The 23,187-nt window shown below is 40.5% G+C and overlaps 2 protein-coding genes and 1 long non-coding RNA gene across 3 annotated transcripts in view; 1 reads left to right on the forward strand and 2 right to left on the reverse strand.

The window, feature by feature from the left end:
• Positions 1 to 6,132, forward strand: part of LOC134800543 (influenza virus NS1A-binding protein homolog) — a 31,268-nt gene extending 25,136 nt beyond the window's left edge. The window contains exons 9-13 of the mRNA XM_063773027.1: positions 143 to 305; positions 830 to 980; positions 3,348 to 3,523; positions 5,229 to 5,345; positions 5,460 to 6,132. Coding sequence (XP_063629097.1) covers positions 143 to 305; positions 830 to 980; positions 3,348 to 3,523; positions 5,229 to 5,345; positions 5,460 to 5,483 — 631 coding nt within the window. The 3' untranslated portion in view covers positions 5,484 to 6,132. The remainder of the gene's footprint in view (positions 1 to 142; positions 306 to 829; positions 981 to 3,347; positions 3,524 to 5,228; positions 5,346 to 5,459) is intronic.
• A 3,698-nt stretch (positions 6,133 to 9,830) lies between these two features.
• Positions 9,831 to 13,162, reverse strand: LOC134800527 (uncharacterized). Its single transcript, XR_010145548.1, has 2 exons — positions 11,772 to 13,162; positions 9,831 to 11,149 (listed from the first exon to the last, which is right to left on the reverse strand). It is a non-coding gene; the product is annotated as an uncharacterized LOC134800527 (long non-coding RNA).
• Positions 13,163 to 16,108: 2,946 nt separating this feature from the next.
• Positions 16,109 to 22,038, reverse strand: LOC134800952 (uncharacterized). Its single transcript, XM_063773484.1, has 7 exons — positions 21,754 to 22,038; positions 20,936 to 21,091; positions 19,532 to 19,741; positions 18,698 to 18,836; positions 18,358 to 18,518; positions 17,168 to 17,294; positions 16,109 to 16,286 (listed from the first exon to the last, which is right to left on the reverse strand). Exons 1-7 carry the CDS (start codon positions 21,998 to 22,000, stop codon positions 16,112 to 16,114), a joined length of 1,215 nt encoding a protein of 404 aa, XP_063629554.1. The 5' UTR covers positions 22,001 to 22,038; the 3' UTR covers positions 16,109 to 16,111.
• Positions 22,039 to 23,187: the final 1,149 nt, after the last annotated feature.

Here is a 23,187-nt window from a genome sequence, read left to right on the forward strand (position 1 = left end):
CTTCCTTTGTCTTTTTCATTCGGTCGTTTATCGAAATTATAATCCGCCACGCAAACTGTTGCGGGCAGCAACTAACCGACATATAGTCTCATTTACTTTTAATAATTTCCTCTGATTCCTTACATATTTATTCTCTGTTCAGATACGACCCAGCTACGGACTCGTGGTCAGACGCCCGTCCCCTGACCACTGGGCGGTCGCAGTGCTGCGCCGTGCCGTGGCGCGGCTCGCTCTGGGCGCTCGGCGGCTGCGACGCCTGGCGCTGTCTGGCTTCTACAGAACTACTGTCTCTCGAGGACCCCGAGGTATGTTACTGGTACATATCTTCCAAATAACCTCGGTCGGTGCAGTATCGATGGTGTACCAGTCACCTGCAATAATATGTTACACAAGGAAGGCCGCAAAAATATCTGACACGATCTTATTTGTAGAGCCATAAGAGCGTGTCACATAGTTTTGCGGCCTTCGCAGAGTACCATATTATTGCAGGTGACTGTACGCTATAATCACAATACATAATCACGCCTATTTCCCGGAGGGGTAGGCAGAGACCACGAATTTTCACTTGCTACGATCCTGACATACCTCTTTCGCTTCCTTCACTTTCATTACATTCCTCATACACGCTCGCCGGTTTAGGGTGCTCTTGACCTGGCCTTTCTTCAGGATTTCCCTGATCTGATCAGAGAAAGTCCGTCGAGGTCTACCTCTTCCAACTCCCGCTTCTACTTCTCCCTTATAAACTCTCTTTGTTAGCCTTCTTTCACTTAATATTTCAGTTCATCTTATTATGCCGTGTATTATACTGATTTGTTTCTTTCTTTGACAGGCTGGTTGGACTTCTGGCCCGCTGCTGCCTTCAGCGCGACGTTCGATGGGCGGCTGTGCCTGGCGAGGCCGACTAGTAGTCGCCGGAGGGTCCGACGGCGCGGCCTCCTTACGACGCGTGGATTGGTTACTGCCGGGCGTCGAGCCTGCAGGTAACATATACGGAGGCCTACTGTCTTTAGGTGTCGTTTGTGTAGAGGCCGACTTGTAGTAGCAGGAGGGTCCGACGGCGCGGCCTCCTTACGACGCGTGGATTGGTTACTGCCGGGCGTCGAGCCTGCAGGTAACATATACGGAGGCCTACTGTCTTTAGGTGTCGTTTGTGTAGAGGCCGACTAGTAGTAGCAGGAGGGTCCGACGGCGCGGCCTCCTTACGACGCGTGGATTGGTTACTGCCGGGCGTCGAGCCTGCAGGTAACATATACGGAGGCCTACTGTCTTTAGGTGTCGTTTGTGTAGAGGCCGACTAGTAGTAGCAGGAGGGTCCAACGGCGCGGCCTCCTTACGACGCGTGGATTGGTTACTGCCGGGCGTCGAGCCTGCAGGTAACATATACGGAGGCCTACTGTCTTTAGGTGTCGTTTGTGTAGAGACCGACTAGTAGTAGCAGGAGGGTCCGACGGCGCGGCCTCCTTACGACGCGTGGATTGGTTACTGCCGGGCGTCGAGCCTGCAGGTAACATATACGGAGGCCTACTGTCTTTAGGTATCGTTTGTGTAGAGGCCGACTAGTAGTAGCAGGAGGGTCCGACGGCGCGGCCTCCTTACGATGCGTGGATTGGTTATTGCCAGGCGCCGAGCCTGCAGGTAACATATCTGGAATACGGTGACCATGGTCTAATAAAACATGGTCTTCTATTCCCAGAGTGACACGGGCCTACGTCACAATAACATTGCCACTTTATTGCAACATAACATGTTACATGGGTACATTATACCTTTGGTTAATAAGTTAAAATATTTCTTTATAATTTTATAATTTTCATTTATATGTTTTTTATCTTAAATTTTACAATAACACGTCATTTTTAATTATTCGTTAGCAATATCTTCCGATTCACGAAAGAAATTTCAGACGTTCGGGTAATTCTGTTTACATTACTGGCAACACAGGATAGCTAGGGTGATTCACTTTTGTATGGAGAAAAAAAAGTTGTAATATTTTTCCTGACTTTGCTCACCAATGGAGTCTCCCCACACTAAAAACTATCTATTTCAATTTTCAAAAGAATCGAATAACGTTTAGAGGTTGCACAAGTTGAAAAGGTAGAGTGAGAACCCCATACATTGCGTGAAAATGAACTATGTTCTAAAATGACAAAATATAATGAACTGATACTAAAATCGAATGAGAAAACTGAATTTTGCGTCTAAAACACGATAAAAGCACTTTTCCTTTGGAAACAGGTGGAAAAACTGAAAAATCTTAATTAGAACATTTATCGAGTAACCAAAATCCAAGTTTACTACTAATTTTAAAATTTATTTATATGTAGAAGGTTCAGTATCACACTACTCTCCGCTTTGATGGTAGCCGCTTAAACCATTTTCTACCCTCCGATGTAGAATCGTTGGTTATTTGAAAAATCTTTGTTGATGTTGTGCAACCTCTAAATGTTGACCGATTTTAATTTTTTTTAACGTATAATAGTTTTTTATCAGTTAGAACAAGAATTCGAGCAAAGTCAGATGAAAATCGAAAATTCGGAAAAATGAAACACCCTAAGGATAGCGCTGTCACATTTGACAATTCGGATCTAGATAACTTCATGCCCTGACTTGTCGAACGCGTGTTAATTGTTATTCTCGCTCAGTGTCAGCAGTCGCAGTGTTTTCCAAACTTTTCACGTCGTAAGCTTGGTAATTAATGTGTAACTGTGAATTAGTTTTTCAAACGTTTGTCTTGTATAAATAAATAAAGTTTAATTTAATACATTAGATTTGTTTTATTTTACTATGTTTCTACATGAATAACTTAAAATTAATGCCGTTAAAATAATTTTCACTTAAAATTCTCCCACATTTTAAAGTTTGAGAACCTGTAAACAGCATGATGACGTAGGCCCGTGTCAGTTAGGTCATACGCGAATCTCGGAATAGAGTACCAGGCGGAGTATATTATTATACCATGACGGTGACCATTTATTTTTTGGAGAGAAAATCCTAGGAGAGGGAATCTATTAATTTCAGCTTTGCACTAGTTTGTTTTGTAATTTTGTCGGATTTACAACGGGCAACTTTTACGTTTACACTCGTATTTACTCGTTTCAATGTAGGGTCATTACGCTAGTTTTTGTCCAAATCTAGGTTTCTTCCACTTGATGAAATTTGAATATAAACCTACATTCCCACACAAATTTGGATTTGTTGCAATCCTTAATGTTTAAACAATATATCTATCTACATAAAAATGATATATCGCAAGTAGCAAATTAAAAATGAAATATATTATTTGCTCTTCCGTCAAGTGGACGAAAACTAGCGCATTGACCCTACATCTAACATGTATTTGCATACAGGAGGCACCTGGCAGGCGGGCCCGCCGCTGCGTCGCGCTCGCGCCGGGCTGGGCGTGGCGGAGCTGGGCGGCGCGCTGTACGCGGCCGGCGGGTTCTCGGGCCGCGAGTTCCTGGCCTGCGTCGAGTGGCTGCCGGCGCCCGACGCCGAGTGGACCATGCTGGCCGACCCGCCCCTAGTATGTATTACCCCTTACCTGAAGCCCCCGAAACATTGATGCTACTAAATATTACTACTTCATTCCTTTGGTATAGTCTGTCGATTCGTAGCTGGCCCCGAACTGCTAATCCTTTGTCTATTGTTAAGTAAAACCGCACGTGCTACTTAACCTGCAAAAAAGGATCTTAATTATTCTAATTGGCACCTGAGCGCGGGCTAGTCCAACGCTCAAAAAACCAGTGTAGGTGCGGTCTCCGATAACGCGCCTTTGTTACGCATCTGGATGACACATTTTAGACTGGTTCGACTCGCCAGCACTCGGTAACTGTAGAGAATTACACGACTCTTTTTTTACAGGTAGTAAGAGGCACGTGCGGTTTTACTTAAAATAGACAAAGGATTAGCGGCTCGGGGCCAGTTACAAATCGACAGACTATAGTTAACTAGTCCCATATTATGACTTCATTGATTATATTTGGCTTCCATATGTCATGGAGGCGTTATAGTATTTTTCAAACAGGAAGGGTACGCTGATAGATTTCATCTGATCCATAGTCTAATAAAACATGGTCTTCCATTCCCAGAGTGCCACGGGCCTACGTCACAACAACATGGCCGCTATATATAGCGCTATCGCATATTATCATATAGCGCTGTCGCATGATGACGTAGCCCGTGTCAGTTAGGTGACCTAGAAAAGACGGGAATGGAGTACCAGGCGGAGTATATTATTATACCATGATCTGATCTGATGAGATTTGGCGTTTTTAGGTTATAATTAGGGATTATTACTGCAATGTTCTGCCGCCAGAGTGCAGCACTAATTTGTTTAGTAAACTGTATAGTAACTTATACATAATACTACGCCTTAAACAGTTTTTTGACTAGTTTTCACTATGACATTGCACCAAGGCGGTTTGTTTACAGGTGGCCTACCGCGAAACGCGAAAATCGATTTATTTTTATCTCCCTCTCTATTGATCAAATAAGCAAGAGTGATAAAGAGGCAGATACCGAACTTTCGATTATCGTGTTTCACGGTAAGCCATGTGATTGACCTAGTGACGCATGATGTGTCATTGATGATGTCAATGAGGTTTGTTTACTGTATGTGCTAGTGGGTGCCACCTACGCAGAGCTTTGCCTAATATTCCCTATTGTATGGAGATGACATCTATCACCGTACCCTTCCTGTTTGAAAAATACTGTAGTCATGGAAAAAAAATACTAAGATATATTTACTAAGCTAGTATTCCACCAGCGTCTAAAGGTAATATTCCACCTGTCAAATTTCTTTGTCCAATGTGCATTGCGTCTCACTCTCATTAAGCAAAACGTGAGACCAAATACACGTTAAACTAAAATATTGGACAAATGGAATACCATCCTGACTGAAAACTATAGAATTTTTAAACAAAGGTGTTCAAAAATGCCGAAAATATTGCGCCTGTTAAAAGCATCGCGACAAACACGCTAGTCCTCCTGGGCCCATCAAATTAACTTGTAGGATTTTAACACATTCAGCGCCAAGAACCCGACTGTCGGGTACACTGTTCGTAGCGACTACGCGCTCCATACGGCGAATACGTGGCTACGCGCTACGAGCGTAACCCGTAGCACTTAGTGGCAATGAATGTGTTAATTTTGACCATTCACTTTTCAGCCTCTATATCGACTGGTAACAAAGTATAATTTTATTTTAATAACATAATTACTCACCACAGGTGGCGCGCACCCTGAGTGAGCCGAGCCCGCCTAGCGAGTCGCCGCCGCCCGTATACCGCGCGCTCAGCGAGCAGCACCCGCTAAGCGGGGCCGACCGGCCAGAGGAACACGGACAGGTAGTTAAATATAGCTCACGTAATGCAGAGGAAAGAAAAAGGGAGGATTAGATTTAATTTAAATAATCATGGCGTCCAGACTAACGATGTACTTACTCGTCTTTTTTTTTTCAGAACGAAGCGACCGCGCATAACTAGCCATCGTGTCGTCCTTCTCACTGCAGTAACGAGTGAAGGCGACGACGCAAAAACACGCTTCAGCATCAAGCAATGAGTATTATTAGGACCCCCTTCATACCATAGACAACTGAGTTATTGTATGATGCGAAGATTTCGTGGATGTTGCGACAGCTGAACTAAAGTCGTCATATTTGTTTTATAATTGCTGTTTGAGACGTCCATAAACCTGGATTATCCCTATTTATAAACAATGAAACATTATCCGACAAGATATGAAATCGAATTCGATCTTATCAATTTTGGCGACTTGAACATCTTGTTGAGGTTTTTAACAACGGCCACGAAATCTTTGATTCTGTGTATGGTAACTCGTTGTCTGCGGTCGTTTTAAAGTATCTTTCATTTCGCATATTTTTTTAAAATGATAGATCTTCTGCTGTATTTCACAGGCAACTTTTCTAATAGACGTGAATTCGTTGAAGCTCCAGCGATTGCCATATACAGCTAAATATATGGCACAGTGTCCGTGCCATTTAGTAAAACGTTTAAAACGTAATGATGTTTAAACTTTTTATTGAACTTAACAGTTTTGAATGATTTTAGGTTAGTTTCACTAGACTTATATCGACCGGGATATGGACCGTGATTACCTTTTGTATTGTTTTCGAACCCGTGAATAAGATGCATGTAACGAAAACAATACAAAAGGTAATCACGGTCCATATCCCGGTCGATATAAGTTTTATTCAACTTTCCATGTCTAATATTATCACTTGGCCAATGAAATACGTGTTTATATTTTCAGGAATATTTTAGACTGGTAAATAATTATGCGAAAAGATGATACTATGAAATGAGGGGCACCCGTATTATTAATGTTTTAGAATAATTTATTGTGATTCCGACTTAGTGAAACTCTACCTCAAAATTATTCGCGAGACGAAGCCTTTATGGGCGATTCCCAAAAAAAGTGTACATAAATATCAAGAATTTAATTTTGTGTGATTTTTCTTCTCGTGATTTTAATATGAAATATAAGTATCCATTCCATATCGACACGTTTTTATATGCATTTTTTGCCCGATATTTTATATACGCAATCTGGTACCAATAGTAAGAAAGCCGAGTAAGAAAAACCTCAAAAATATACACTTTTTTTCGGGAAATGTCCTCACGCGTTTGCAAATTCGTTAGAAATTAGTGTGCGCGTAGCTATATATTACCTACGTATATTATACACGCGTCAGACGCCTATGTATCGTGTAAATCCGGTCTCATGTACATGGCTTCGCTATGTTTACAATTTTTATTAAGTACCGGTTTCCACTGTCGTATTTGTCGCATAAGAATTTGCGTGCTAGTACCTCTGGGTGTTGTTCACGTTTGTAGTACTATTTTAAACGTCCTATCATAGATTACATTCGTTTTAAAAGACCAATGAATTATATTTATTTTAATTTCAAAGTATAGGGATCACGTTTTCACAAAATGTATTGTATATTATGGAATTGTCGATTGATCATCGTTATAGAATAGCCACTAGGGGCCTATGGCATAAAAACATTATGTAAGTAAGATTATGTGTTGAAGCATATCAAAAACAAAAAAAAATGTGTCACTTTGTCTGTCAATATTCTATTTGACGCTGACTGTACTCTGATTTGAAATCGTTTCTGTCAAGACAAATCATGTTAGCATATTGTATTGAATAAAATTCATATACATCGACACAAAGGGCATAAGGCCGGCCCGATATTTGTTATAGCGACTTGCACATGGGCAGGTCCATGCATTTATATATCGAGTAACGTAAAGGTGCGTCCAGATCTGGTAAAAGTTCGCGAATCATTTGCGCACCGCACGCGCGCTATACCTCGAACTACGCACTCTAACGCCTTGACAATAGATACGTGTTCAAATATTTGTGAACACTTTGGCCGCTCCGATATATCTGATAGCGACTGTACGATCTGGACGGATCGGTCAAGGCACCTTGTGGCTAGCCTAGTAGCACTCTATGTTAGTACTGTGGAGTAAAGTGTTTATATGATAGAGCAAAAAGTGGATTGTAGTAGACTAAAGTCTAAAGCGTGCTTTCTAGTTTGACAGCTGATGATGGCCTACCTATGAGAGTACACATTTTCTCTCGCTAATAATGTATAATGAATTTTCTTGATATGTGTACTTGTAATGAATTTTGTTGAAATGGCTTTGACTTTGGTAAAGGCCCTAGAGAGTGCCATTTCGCTAACATAATTATATATACGAGTATAACTGAATTGACAAACGTAAAGTTTTGACAATGTTACCGCATAATGTCCGCACGGCGCCATCTTCATTAGCTGTCAAATTCGAAGCACGAATCTAATACCTAACGAGCAATTCTTGTTTATTTATATAAATATTTCGGGATCTCGGAAACGGCTCTAACGATTTCGATGAAATTTGCTATATGGGGGTTTTCGGGGGCGAAAAATCGATCTAGCTAGGTCTTATCTCTGGGAAAACGCGCATTTTTGTGTTTTTATATGTTTTCCGAGCAAAGCTCGGTCTCCCAGATATTTTATATTTAGACTACACATCTCCTACACGCCATCAGACATATCGGAGCGGCTACGCTCATAATATCTGAACACGCCTCTACATATTGTCAAGGCGTTAAAGTGCATGTCCAGACATTTTTGAGCACCTCAGTCGCTCCGATATACCTGGTGGCGACTGTCCAATCAATGAATCTTTAATAGAGGTATAGCATGCGTCAAAAGACACTAATTAAGTTAATTTCCAGTTTATTGTATATTATAAGAGGGGGTGGTGGGACGGAGCTCCACGCGGAGCGGCATTTTTTTCTGTTTAACTGAATAAACTGCATTTAACAGCATTACTAAACTTTTGTTTTATTTACTAAACTTAAACTTTACATTAATATTTCACGACAAAGCAGGTGCTGCCCTCTACAGCGCACGTACGTTTTCTTGTGCATTGTAGGTTCTGCCATCTTGTGTCCGACATTGGAAGCTTAAAACTAGCCATTTATACTTCGCGCCAATAAACCGGGGGTTCCTGTGCTCCCCCCTACAATGGGGTTGGCAACTGTCAAAGGTGTGCATAGATGGCGCCATCATAGCTTGCCCCTTTTTCTATGAGATTTGGCTTAAAGGCCTGGCACCCAGGGCATTAAAAAAACAAAAATTTGACAGGGCAAGCTATGATGGCGCCATCTGCTAAATACTTCGACCGGCCAACCCCCTTCATGCACGCTCCCTACACTGAATAAAGTTTGATCTAGATTTCTTGATGCTCCGCATCAATATGTTTAAATCATCAGCTATTAGTTATATACAGTGTATGTTGGTACTTTCGATAATAACATTGGAATGTTCAGAAACCTTCAATAATTTATACTTTCAAAGGATAGATCTAGCGGCAAGTGCAGGATCCAGGGGCCTCCAAAATTGTACAGGGTGCTTCAAAGGCATAGACCGGGTTATATAAATTTGGCTCTTAGGCCGAAATTAACGGAGTGAAGTGAGAAGAAGATGGAAGCCCCACTTAAATATTAATTTTATTCAGTTTTTAGTATTTGTTGTTATAGCGCCAACAGAAATACATCATGTGTGAAAATTTCAACTGTTTAGCTATCACGGTTCTTGAGATACAGCCTGGTGACAGACAGACGGACAGAGAAATCTTAGTAATAGGGTCTCGTTTTTACCCTTAATTTGTGTGCGGAACCCTAAAAAACACCGTGTATTACGAAAAGTCACGTTTGCCAACTCATAATTTTGTATCAAGAAACTGATTATGTGTAAAGGTGCTCAATTTCCTGCCGGTCACCCTGCTTAAGTGAGAACGGAAGCTTTCAACGTCAAACAGGGCTCTGACCCTTTGCTAGCGATCGACATGCCACTTGTATACCTTCCAGATTGGTCACATATACTTACACTTTATAAACTCTCGCGTTTTGTATACATATTTCATTTCACAAACGGGTCTACCGCGACATACTTTCATTGTTTTTAGGGTTCCGTACCCAATGGGTAAAACGGGACCCTATTACTAAGACTCCGCTGTCCGTCCGTCCGTCTGTCTGTCACCAGGCTGTAACTCACGAACCGTGATAGCTAGATAGTTGAAATTTTCACAGATGATGTATTTCTGTTGCCGCTATAACAACAAATACTAAAAACAGAATAAAATAAAGATTTAAGTGGGGTTCCCATACAACAAACGTGATTTTTGACCGAAGTTAAGCAACGTCGGGCGGGGTCAGTACTTGGATGGGTGACCCTTTTTTTTTTTTGCCGTTTTTTGCATTATGGTACGGAACCCTTCGTGCGCTAGTCCGGCTCGCACTTGCCCGGTTTTTACCTTAAGAGCCCTTATTCCTTAGAGCGTTCACCGATTTTGCGAAATAACACTCGATAGATGGCGTTAGCGCTCGGTACGCGAGCGCCGGCAAAGCTAAGCGCGTTTCAACGCAGACAAGAATAATTTTGATACTTTTCAATTTAATTTGCAAGTAAATTTATTTTAACGTTATATTGGCACTCTGTATTTTATTTTATAAGCATGGTAGTAGTCAATAGAGTATATGTGATGAGATAATATATAACCAACGACGAGTAAAAAATAATGATTGTTTACCTCTGTATGTCATGGAATTATTGTGACAAGTTCATCCACGAAGTCAAGTAACTTATTCAAGTCAGTTCACCAAGGAAGTTGAATAATTAAATGTTTTAAAGATAAGGTTATATTAAATAATAATATATACAGGGTGGCCAAAAATAAGTGCATTCCCGTTGCCAGGGAGGTTTAGGGATTATACTGAACTAAGCAACCGCGAACCGCGATGGGACCAACCCCGAAATCGCGAAAAAAAAATTTGGCTGTTTCATACATTTTGTCTAGTCCATTTTCTATGGGAGGGTAATTTTTTTTCCAGCAACCATTTTCTTGCCAGCAGCGGAAAAGCACTTATTTTATGGCCACCCTGTATAATGACAATAAATTCGAGAGTACCTGCAAGTAACAACTACTGAACTCTCTGAAGTTCGATTTTATGTCTAAAACAGAAGTATCTCCGTTTTTAGGGTTCCGTACCCAAAGGGTAAAACGGGACCCTATTACTAAGACTCCGCTGTCCGTCCGTCCGTCCGTCCGTCCGTCAATCACCAGGCTGTATCTCACGAATCGAGATAGCTAGACAGTTGAAATTTTCACAGATGATGTATTTCTGTTGCCGCTATAACAACAAATACTAAAACAGAATAAAATAAAGATTTAAGTGGGGCTCCCATACTGTTGTAAACGTGATTTTTGACAGAAGTTAAGCAACGTCGGGCTCGGGCGGGGTCAGTACTTGGATGGGTGACCGTTTTTATAGATAATGGTACGGAACCCTTCGTGTGCGAGTCCGACTCGCACTTGGCCGGTTTTTATTTAGAACGAAGTTGATTTATAAGGTTTACTTGATCCTTGTGGGAAGCAAATGAAGCTTTATTTGTAAGTATGTATGTAAAATAAAATAATATTAATAATCTATCAACCGCATCTAGATCGATAGTGCTCGTCAAGGAAAATCTATTGAGCCCAAACACGATGGAGTTATGATGAGTAGATTAGGAGTTCTGGTGACCAACTCCTGACTCCATCATGAAAACCTGGACTTCATCTAGATTCTAGATCGATGGTGCTTGTCGGGGCAAATCTATTGATCCCAAACACGATGGAGTTATGATGAATAGATTAGGACTTCTGGGGACCAACTCCTGACCCCATCTCGTAATGGAGTCAGGAGTTGGTCACCAGAAGAGTCTCATGACTCTGGACCTCATCTAGATAGATGGTGCTCGTCAGGGCAAATCTAATGAGCCCAATCACGATAGAGTGATAATGAGTAGATTAGGATTTCTGGTGACCAACTCCTGACTCCATCATGAGAACCTGGACTTCATCTAGATCGATGGTGCTCGTCGGGGCAAATCTATTGAGCCCAAACACGATGGAGTTATGATGAGTAGATTAGAACATCTGGTGACCATCTCATGATGGAGTCAGGAGCTGGTCACCAGAAGGGTCTCATGACCCTGGACCTCATCTAGATAGATGGTGCTCGTCGAGGCAAATCGATTGAGCCCAAACACGATGGAGTGATAATGAGTAGATTAGGAGTTCTGGTGACCAACTCCTGACTCCATCATGAGAACCTGGACCTCATCTAGATCGATGGTGTTCGTCAAGGAAAATCTATTGAGCCCAAACAAGATGGAGTTATGATGAGTAGATTAGGAGTTCGGTGACCATTACTGACTCCATCATGAGAACCTGGACTTCATCTAGATCGATGGTGCTCGTCGGGGCAAATCTATTGAGCCCAAACACGATGGAGTTATTATGAGTAGATTAGAACATCTGGTGACCATCTCATGATGGAGTCAGGAGTTGGTCACCAGAAGGGTCTCATGACCCTGGACCTCATCTAGATAGATGGTGCTCGTCGAGGCAAATCGATTGAGCCCAAACACGATGGACTTATGATGAGTAAATTAGGACTTCTGGTGACCATCTCATGATGGAGTCAGAAGTTGGTCACCAGAAGGGTCTCATGACCCTGGACCTTATCTAGATAGATGGTGCTCGTCAGGGCAAATCATTTGAACCCAAACACGATGGAGTGTTAATGAGTAGATTAGGAGTTCTGGTGACCAACTCCTGACTCCATCATGAGAACCTGGACCTCATCTAGATCGATGGTGTTCGTCAAGGAAAATCTATTGAGCCCAAACACGATGGAGTTATGATGAGTAGATTAGGAGTTCGGTGACCATTCCTGACTCCATCATGAGAACCTGGACATCATCCAGGTCGTCCGGGTATAATAAAAATGCAAACCCTAACCAGAATTCAAGTAACACTGAAAATCTATCACATAAGCGAGAGTCGGTTGTTAAAATTAAATATGGTGTAAAAAATGTACACCCTTGGATCAAGATTTTCTAATCATAGTATACAGCACTTCTCGGAACTCTCTCGATGGTTACGAAAGCAACGAACGCCTGACGGTCGAGCACAGGTCCGTCCCCTAAGCGCACTCGGCGGAGACTGAGCGCGCGGTGTCGGTGCAGCGTGATTTGTACGTCTTTAAAAAAATATAGATTTACGGCTAGGTAGGTCCTATAGTTATGATTTTTTTTTTATGAGTAGACATAAAGTTACAATTTGATAAAATATTATTTTTGGGGCAAAATATAAGTCCAATTTGCGATAAAAAAATGTAATGTAACCCTGTTTTCACCAAAAAAATGAAGAAAACTCGGAAGGTTTTTTATCAATTTTTTAAAATGAATCTTCGATTTTCAAGCATGTCAGCCCCTCGTACAAGATATGGTGAGTTGAATTGTAATCATTCATGTACCAAATGATTCTTGTTTACTGCAAAATTGAGAACCGAAACGACCCTTCTCACTGCAAAATTTGAAAAAGACTCCTAAGAAAACTCATTTATTTTAGGTTCAAAAAGAGAAAATGAAAATTTGAACGTTTTCAGCCCCTAGTTTAAGAAATGATTATTTAAGTACGTTATCAATTTTTGAATAAATACTAATAGTTACGTCGTAATCTTAAATGAAAAAGGAAGCATTTTGCAAAATACGCTCGTCTGTAGGAGTAAGGACTCTTAAATTCCGATCACACACACACCACCACAGCTGACCACAGCTGGTGCAACTCAGCTGAAACGTCGGAATTTAAGGTAAAAACAATGAAATTATATCGCGGTAGACCCGTTTGTATAATTAAATATGGTCACATATAATACCACAGATATGAATAAAAATGCGAAAGAAAACTTATTTAAATGAACTTTGCTGTTGAAGATAGGCCCGATTCGAACTTTAAGATACGTCAATTAATAGATCTAGAAACGATACGGATTAGATATATCAGTGTCAAATATGACGTTTCTTCAAACAAAAACGTCACTTTTGACACACACATCTAATCCATATCGTTTCTAGATACATTAATAATTGACGTATCTTAAAGTTCGAATCGGGCAGATTGTAATAAGTATTTCGGTATTACTGAACTTTGCTGTTGGAGATAATTTGAATACCCTGCAACTATTTAATTTTCAGTCAACTTTGATTAATCGCTATTTTATACCACGTTGAGTTGAGAAAAGGTGTACCTATTCATACGAAAGAATTTTCGCCTTCAAATTTCCTGCCGGCTGAAGCCTGCTCTGAAAATGGAGACCTCGCTTTCGCTCGGTCAACTAGAAACCTAGCGACCCCTGTTCACTAGCGACCTCGCTTGGGTTCTAATTCTAATAAACTGCCGTTAAAACCTTCCCTTAGCGGCGACTTGCTATAAACAGAGTTAAGGATAAATTGAGTTGGGGTAACGTTAACTCGATAGCAGACCAGCCAAGCCATGGAGGAAAACAAGGTTAGTATCTGTGATAGTAAATTTTCTTAGACATTTTTATAGTGTCTGTTAGCGATATTTTCCTGTTTAGGAACAGAATTACGGATTTAAAGGAGTCTTACCTGCAATGTTATATCTACCTAGCAATGTACAAATTGCAGAACATTCCCAAAAAGCGGAAACGTTCTCGAGAATGTTCTCAGAACATTCTGCAACATGGAAATTTATTGTTCCGCCATCTTGGATTTTTACCAAATATTTTTTTTTGTCATAGGAATCTAGAGGCCTCTATCTCCCGCCATGCCAAATCTCAGCGCGCTCGGACCAACTTGAAAAAATAAAAAGAAAAAGTCGGCCATTTTGATTTTTTTTTAATGCAGTTTGTTTTGTTTCGTGGCCCTCTATGACATTACGTCGAGCAACCCCCACCTATCACGCACCGTTTAAAAGTTGCCATACAAAATAGAAGTGGCCAGTTTTCACGCAATTGTAGCATTTTTCCAAAGCGCGCTAGGACAAACTTGAAAAAATTTAAAAAAAAGTCGGCCATATTGAAAAAAACATGGCCGCGTCAAAAACTGCCAGGGTCCCTCTATGACATTTGGTCGAGCACCCCCCACCTAGGTCTGACCGTTTGGCCGGGCCGTCATACATTTTTCTGACCGGAAGCGGTAGACCAAAAGTCGGAATTTTCTGGGGGTAAGGATACTACACCTAAACTATCGTGAATATTCATGGTATAAACTACGATAAATAAATAAATTCTCGTTCTCGAGAACATTCTCAGAAGTTACCGAGAAATTCTCATGTGGAAAGTTTCGCAACTTTGGAAAGTTCTCGTGCGTGCATTGCTATATCTACCTGACGAAATTTTCTCGAGAAACTGGGGTTCTTCAAAAGAGCAGTAGCCTTTTACCTACACGCTTACAGGGTCAGTAATGCAAATATGTTGATAACCCTCGAGTTTGCAAGTGTTTTAAGCATTTATCTATACGCTATGCTAATCATCAGATTATCTGCTTGTTGTCCATGGATGTAAAATAGACCGCTTGTTTCTTACTCTCTCGCGATTTTAACTGCCCTAGAATTATATTTTGGGAATTATGCACCGCCGACATAGTTGAAAGTCGTTAACCTGGACCTAAATCTTTAAAAAACCTAGCACTCCTGGATAGAAATATGTATGTACCTAGGGGTGCTGAGCTACTAGTTTTCCTGACTGTACGTATAATCATCGAGACGGTTTAATGAGCTGATCCACTTGAGAGCATCACTTCATTAAATCACTTACTAATGGGACGCGTAATGATAGGTTTAAAACAATTAAACGGTGTCTTTTTCACTTAAATAAATTACTCTAGTAGGTAGGTACTTACTTACCTCATTCGTTTGGATCACTTGTAGTATTAATTGTAATTATAAACGTTTCAAATACCTAGGTATACTTACCTACATATAACTACTTATTCTTCTAAAATATGGATTATTTGTGAAATCAATCCACCATTAATTGAACGGACCTAAATTGGGTAATTGATTTTATTATGTTTGGCTAACTTATCGTAGGTAAGTCAAATGGTTCTAGAAGTCTAAATACTTTGATGGCACATTACAATTATAGATTTTATAATTAGACTGAATTAGCCTCTATGTAACAGTCAAGATAATGTTTCCTAGAAACAAGCTGTCTCACTTCCAAAGCTATTAACTAGGGTTAGGTACATAGTAACAGATATTAATTCTAAGTAAGCTGATGCCACGTGTGGCCCTTGTTAGTGAAGTCTAGGCCGAGCATGACATATAAGGGTGGCCTTTATTGCATTACGTTTAAGGTCACAGTCCTGTGAAGAGTCATGTTGGAGATAATTGATTTATATCATTGTTTGCTATACTATGAAAGGGTAAAGGGTACAAATAATGGGATAAAATAAAATGCTAATTTTCGTTGTGACACAAAATTAGTGGTATTTAGGGAAAGAGCTATCTTAAAGTGGTATTGCATAGGTCTAGGTTGCGATACAAACCTGTTAAAAAATGCGATCCTGAAAAGTGTTCTTAGAACATTGCAGGATTGGACCTAAAAATAACCTTGTAAGGTTCTACTAATTGTAAAATAATTTTGACGAATACATTATTTTAGACCATTCTCTTCACAAGCTATAAGGATTTAAGGTGTAAAATGTAAAAGTCGCAATTAAAAAAAGTCAATGTTTCTACAGCTCATCTTTCACTTTATCCACCTCACTAAAGTGCACGGCGTGTCTGACCCCATGCGCCAGCACCGCCAAGCTCAGCGCCATCGGGTGCCAACTGCACGGGTCCTTCAGTACAATCTGCGACAGTGCTAGGATGCTCTTTGCTCTTTCTGGCTCCTTTTCTAGCAGGTATCTGAAAGAAAACAATTTTTTTTCTAACTTTAAACACAGTGCCTAAATTAGAGGCTAGTACAAATAAGTTTCTCGATTTTCGGCACGAAAGTGATCCGCCACAGAACCTAGGTGACCGACATAGCTTCGAAAGTTAGTACGTTGAAGTGGCAATGGGCTGGCCACATAAGCGTGTTCTGGAGTGGAGACCGCGTCTGGGCAAACGTAGCGTGGGACGCCCTCTGGCCAGATGGCGGGATGACTTGCACATGAGGGCCGGCAGCGACTGGATGCATAAAGCGACAGACCGAGCTCTGTGGCGTACCTTGGGAGAGGCCTATGTCCAGTAGTGGACTATTTGAATATTTGAAAATAAATTTAAAGAAGTTTGAGAAGCGTCTATCGCACAATGGGATACGCGTAGGGATTTCACCCTCTTAGAGGCTTGCATCCAACAAAAAGGTTGGTGATAATGATGATGACAAGTCTCGGTTCCCAACAAGTTGGGCGGTGTAAATAGACTAAATAAGAACCTAATTAAACAATGGTAAACCGATTGAAGCTGGGGCTGCTATTAGACCTGAGATTATGCGTTGTCTGTCTTTAAAAACCGGCCAAGTGCGAGTCGGACTTATATTCTGTTTTTAGTGTTTGACGTTTTAGCGGCAACAAAAATACCTCATCTGTGAAAATTTCAACTGCCTAGCTATCACGGTTCATGAGATGTATCTCATGAGATGTGGCTGTAGCCTGGTGACAGACAGACGGACGGACAGGCGGACAACAGAGTCTTAGTAATAGGGTCCCGTTTTTACCCTTTGGGTACGGAACCCTAAGAATCGACCTTATGAATTATTATAATTATAGTTATAGTTTTCAGAACATAATCATATAATTCCTTACCTAGTGCGATTGGCTTCGTAGTTGAAGTTCTCTGCGATGCAGCCTCGCTCGTCGATCCACGAGACGACTTTCCGGAACCAGTGACGACGGAAGAACTCCTGGTAGCCCAGCATGCCACACAGAACGACTGAAACAAATTTTTAAACACGAGTGAGCAACAAGCATATGAAAAGTTGGCGAGAGTCGAAATGAGGATCAGAGATGTAGGGACATGGCAGTGACTAGTACTACAACAATTTATTTGAAATTCAACTTTAATGAGACATATTTACAAATCTTAAGATCACAACGGTTACACTCACTTTTATTTTTAGTCACTATTGGCGACCTGTTTCGGGCCCGTCGGGGGTTCTTCCTCAGGCTGGAGTGTCAGCGCGCGCGCAACGAGTGATGAAACGGGCGGCGCGCGCAGTGCACGGAGTGCAGCCGCCGCGAGCACTCGAGCCAAAGACCCCCGACGGGCCCGAAACAGGTCGCCAATAGCGACTAAAAATACAAGCGAGTATAACCGTTGTGATTTAAATATTGATTTACCGCCACAATAATCAGTTTGACATATACTCACAAATAGAATAACTTATTTGAACTTACATAGGAACTTTGGACACATTCTGATAGGTACATTGGTTATAGAGTAGCACGAATTAATTATTTTGGCTGACGTTACAAACACGATTGGGGTACTTCACTGAGTTTAGTATCAGCAGAATCATAAAGTAACAAATAAAAAAAATATGGCGTGAAGAAACTAGGTAACCTAGAAAGCTCATCTTCAGCTTCATAGAGCTTTTTATGCCCCGAAGAACATAACTCTGTGGAGATACTAAAATAAAAATATTCGAACACATTGCGCTATGAGTAGGTAGATATACGGGAGTTATAAAAAAGTTATCAAATGAAGCTGATATTTAACGACGTGATTTTCATTTCTCTCAATAATTCCCGTTCTTAGAGTACGTCTGAAGCCAGCGACCCCTAGGCAAGTTCTCCTCTGTTTGTAGCCGAAAAATAGCCTATAAGCAAACAGTACGCTACAAACGGTTTTCGGATCCGGACAAAAGACAATCTTAGGGCCACCCCAAACTAGCATCTCCCGAGCGTCGGCGTCTAGTCCACTTTGTGGCTGTTGCTCGCTTTCTATAGCGCTGAATAGAAGCCGACGCTCAGAAAACGCTAGTGTGAACCCTTACTGTGCTCCATAAAGATGTCCCTGTTGAAGTACCCGCGGCGCGCGAGGTACACCGCCTCGCGGTACATGCCGGCACATAACGCCTCCATCAGCTGTTCGTCGTCGTCTGGGTCTTTGATGTAACAGCGGCGGATGTGGCGAGGCATCATAACATTCAACATTCTGTTAACATGAGAAAATCTTTACTTTACAGACCGTTCCGTTTTTTCGAAAAAATTTCAAAAGGGGCACACCTATAGCTTTCCATTGTGTAAACATAGTTTATATCGTGTTAATATCTAAAGAGGAAATGAGGACATTTGTATGGTGATCTGGTTGTCCCCTTTCCTCTTAAGACTAACCTGTGACTGAGACTGTAGGAGAAGGAAGGTGCGCGCGCATACAGGATCTGCGGGCAAAACTGGTCGTAAACGCACGGCCTTAAGGTCTGCGTGTCTTCCAACGGCGTGGGGTTGTAGACTATTTCACCCATGCAGTAATCTGGAGAAATACATTGAAACATAGTTTGCGAAAACTGGCGTCAGAAGGGGATATTACTGCAATGTTCTGCCCCCAGAGTGCAGCACTACCGACTCTATAAATTCATAGACTAACCTATACATACTGTGCCTTAAACTGTTTTTTGACAAGTTTTCACAGACAATAAAATATGACATTGATGCATCAAGGCGGTTTGTTAACAAGGACCTACCGGTAAACGTGAAATCGAAATTTAGTTATCTACCTCTTTATCGCTCGAATATGCAAAACTGATGGAGAGATTAGATAACGAAATTTCGATTTTCTTGTTTCGCGGTAGGCCATGTGATTGACGTGACGTGTAATGTGTCAATGTGGTTTGTTTACTGTATGTGCCACAAAGGTGCCACCTACGCAGAGCTTTGCCTAATATTCCCTATTACATTGCTTACATCATCTATACCTGCATTTTCCAGCAAACAGCACTAGATTGTTTTTAAATTAGCCTATTAGTGTGTCCCACTACTGGCATAGAATAGTTATCTAAAAATATTAATATTTATAAATGGTTGCTCTTATTGGTTGCGCTGAAGTAGGCTATTTCCTTATGAGTTTGCTGATTCAAGAGCTGTATGTAAGTATCAGTCTGACTAGTTATGCGAAATTGCATGGTTCTGTCAATAGTCAAGGGTAGTTTAAATATGCTTTAACATTACCTGAATCATCAATATTAATAGTGAATGTCTGAGACTCTATCACCTCCTCAGTATACTTTAAATAAGTCTCTTTCGGAAATTTAACTTCATCCATATCTTGTTCAAATTCGTTGAGGGACACATCGCTCAGAATCCATTTTTTTAAAAGATTTCCTTTAAATTCACCAATGGCTTCTTCTTGGAGATCATCTTCTTTAAGAAGATGACTAGCTGAAAAAGCGTCACATTTACAACTCTTATGGCTCGCAAAGGATGCCAAAGTCACACTTCAGGCAATGCTTATTTTACTTTGGGTCAACCGCTTTGATAGTCGAATTGCCTTTCTTGTACTTTTATGTACTCACTCTCCGGTAGGTATTTTAGTACTTTTAATCTAATACAAGGTGCTCCACTGTCGAATGGAGCAAACCATCCAGTGCGAAAGCGTCCTTCAACAGAATTGTGACCAGTGACAGGAAAACGCATTGCAAGGTAAACGATGTGATTTCATCGGGTCTGTACAGGACTGCACTTTGTAACCCTCAATGAGGGAGCCTCAGAGTTGTACCAGTCGAATTTTGGGGTTACCGCGTATAGTCTTAAATACTCAAAGAGATAAAAAAATACGCAAACACGCGGGAAAAATGTATTTATGAGAGATACGGCAATACAGTGGGTAACATTTGAAATTGTAATCTAAAAAAAAAACAGACTGATTTTATGTACCTAACAAATGAAACTCTAGGTCTAAACTTTAGCAATATTGTATAAGTACTGTTTGTAAACGACTGAATGTTTCTAAAATATAATAAATAAATACAACTCTGCTGCCGTATACCGTGTTTTTCATCAGAATGCACGAAATTGCCGTATTTTATGGCAGTTAGGGCGATTGTGCACTACAATGAATTTTACTGTCCGGCAGTCCGAGTTTTTACGGTCCGACATGGCACGCCATTAAATGTATATAGTAGCTTGTGCACTGCACGTAATTTTACCGTCCGACATTTTACTTTTCCCCATTCCGGACCGTTTTTTTCCGGTCCGAGATGAAAGCTATGAAAATCGTGTTTATGCTTGTGCACTGCGTCTGGAATTAGTATTATTCATGACTTGGCCGGGCGGGGGGGCGGACTAGGGGGGGTGTGTGTTTCATGCCACTGCGCCGCACCTGCAAGTAAAAAGACGGACAAGTGCACAAGCCAATCATCCGTTTTTTTCATGCCACTGCGCCGCACCTGCGAGTAAAAAGACGGATAAGTGCACAAGCCAATCATCCGTTTTTTTCATGCCATATCGGACCATGAAAACTCAGACTGCCGGACAGTAAAATTCATTGTAGTGCACAATCGCCCTTACTGTATCAGGAACAACACGTGGAGGCCTATCTATAATTAGATTTCTGTGGCTTATTTGACTACTTACCCCTTTTCAGGATATGCCCCCAGTCCAGGGGCTTAATGTTGTTGACAAAATAGTGTGACATAATATTATCCGCTTGCAATATTACACTCTTTATTAACTTTTCTTGGTCCTCCTGGATTTTGTTCTTGTTTTCGATCATAGTTCTCTTGAGAATAGCTAAAAAGGTCATAGTTATTACCAGCAATTTTCTTAATTTGTAGCTTTTCAATTTCGTATTATAATTGACCGGAGCATAGCGAAGGTCTACGTTTCGACTGGAGCATTTTGCTTTTGTATGTCCGGATGTTCTCCTCTACAGGTCGCAATTCTTAACCGAATCTCGTGAAATTTTGTGACTGGATTCTATGTCTAAATAAACATTTTTTGGCCGTCCGGTTTTTTGATTTTTTTTTAAATGGCGGAGTTGTTATAGCTCGCGCCTAAACAAATAGTGGTATCGGTACCATACGAGTGTTTTCTTTTTGAGATATGTTTATAGATTATTTTAATTTGAGAAGGAGTAGCTAAATTTCGTCAACCCATCCAAGAACTATTTGGCTCAGTTTGTTAACGTTCGCTTTTTCTGTTTGCACAGAGGGTCTGGGTTCGATCCCCAGTAATTGTATGCTGGGATATTATAACTTTTTGTATTTTTTTACACTTAAATTTCGTATTGTTTTTTTTTAATTTACTATATTTAAAGCTCTTAGCACCATGTAATTTAAAGCTCTGCTCGCGAGGTCTACAGCTCACAGAGCCACTAGTATAAGTAGGTACATAATGTCACTTCCAGAATACGAGCTTGTCTTTTTGCACTTATCGTTTGAACACATGCCTACCTTTCATATAAAACATTCCCAAAGCCCTATTGATATCAGTTCTGTTCGCGAACTTCGCGAAATATCCGAGCATCTTATCTAGACTCCGCAAGTAATAATTCGCGTCCGCACTATCAGGGACCACATCTTCCGGCTTTAGATATTTCTCTGGAAAACTTTCACCTTTGTAGCCTTTACATGAAATGTATTGAAACATTAATAAGAATATAATTGAATACTTCATAATCATGGTGGCTATTATCACCATAAGACGAATACTACTGAGCCTTTGGATTGTGAAAGTGTGAAAAATCAATTTCAAATGGACATGTTTTCATTAAGTGGTTTCATGCTCAGTGTTCGAGTATTTTTCAATGAAGCGAGAGAATGTTACAAACGCTACGTTATAAATCATTAAGAAAGACATCAAAAGACATTACGGTTGGTATATTTTATACGTTTGAACATACTTTTTAGCTTATTTTCGTTATGTTCATTTCGTATTCAACAAGGAATAATAAAATTATAGTATCGTCATGTTCGTTCTACTTCATTGATTCTTAGTAACGTTTAAACGTAGTATAGCCTATATGTACATAGTCTTTATAAATGTATATGAAAGAAAGTGAAAATAATTCTGTTGCCACAATCCAATGCTGTGGGATGTTGTTTAGTGGGCGATTTTGAAATTTAAACTTATCATGTTCGATTAAATTAAAGGATCGAATTTAATTATGTTGCACTATAATACCTTATCAAAACAAATCTATATTAAACTTAAAATCAATTTACTGAGAGCTTATTTTACCAAACAACAGTAGAAGAGTTAAAGTTTTAAACAAAAACATTTCGTTAGGAACCTAATTTAGATTCAACTGATTCAACGAATCTGACAAAGTTAACACAAACTTTTGAAGGAACTGCCCACACCCCATCCTTGGAAGTAGGTAGGTACCTAATGTTTCCAAAGTTAAATTGAAATACGCTAAGAAGCATTAAGTCTTATCCCGATGAGTACAAAGTTAATTTTACAACGTTAATTTCTAAAATCCACTTGGGTTTGACAATTGTTGATTTTGTTGGGTTTTAAAAGATTTACTTTAGAGTTTGTGTTGCGTAGGTAATTTCGCCTTGCGCTTGACTTTAGCAGATGGGGCATTCCACGAGACTGTCGCTTACATAACGCGTTTGCCTTGTATGGCAGCTACCTCAATAAAATACGTGAATCTCGAGAATATACTGCCAATTTGTTAGCCAAGTCATGAAATATTACCTGACCCAATATCGCAGCATTTCCAGAAGTATTAGAAGAATTGCGTTATGTAAACGACAGTCTCGTGGAATGCCCCAGATGCGAAGTTTCTTTTGACCAATAGAGTCCATCTGTCTAAGCTTTTTAGCTTACCCCTTATTGTTATTTAGATGTGCAGTAGCACTGGCTTTGACGTAAATTTT

The sequence above is a fragment of the Cydia splendana genome, chromosome 20 (genome assembly GCF_910591565.1).
Source record: "Cydia splendana chromosome 20, ilCydSple1.2, whole genome shotgun sequence".
Taxonomy (NCBI): domain Eukaryota; kingdom Metazoa; phylum Arthropoda; class Insecta; order Lepidoptera; family Tortricidae; genus Cydia; species Cydia splendana.

Bases quoted from the DNA above. Each gene is read 5' to 3' on its own strand.
- LOC134800952 (XM_063773484.1), bottom strand. From the start codon at position 22,000: ATGGTGATAATAGCCACCATGATTATGAAGTATTCAATTATATTCTTA. The intron at 18,837-19,531 runs GTAATGTTAAAG...GTATTTCTCCAG, and splicing joins TATTAATATTGATGATTCAG to ATTACTGCATGGGTGAAATA. The intron at 17,295-18,357 runs GTAAGGGTTCAC...AATTTGTTTCAG, and splicing joins GGACATCTTTATGGAGCACA to TCGTTCTGTGTGGCATGCTG.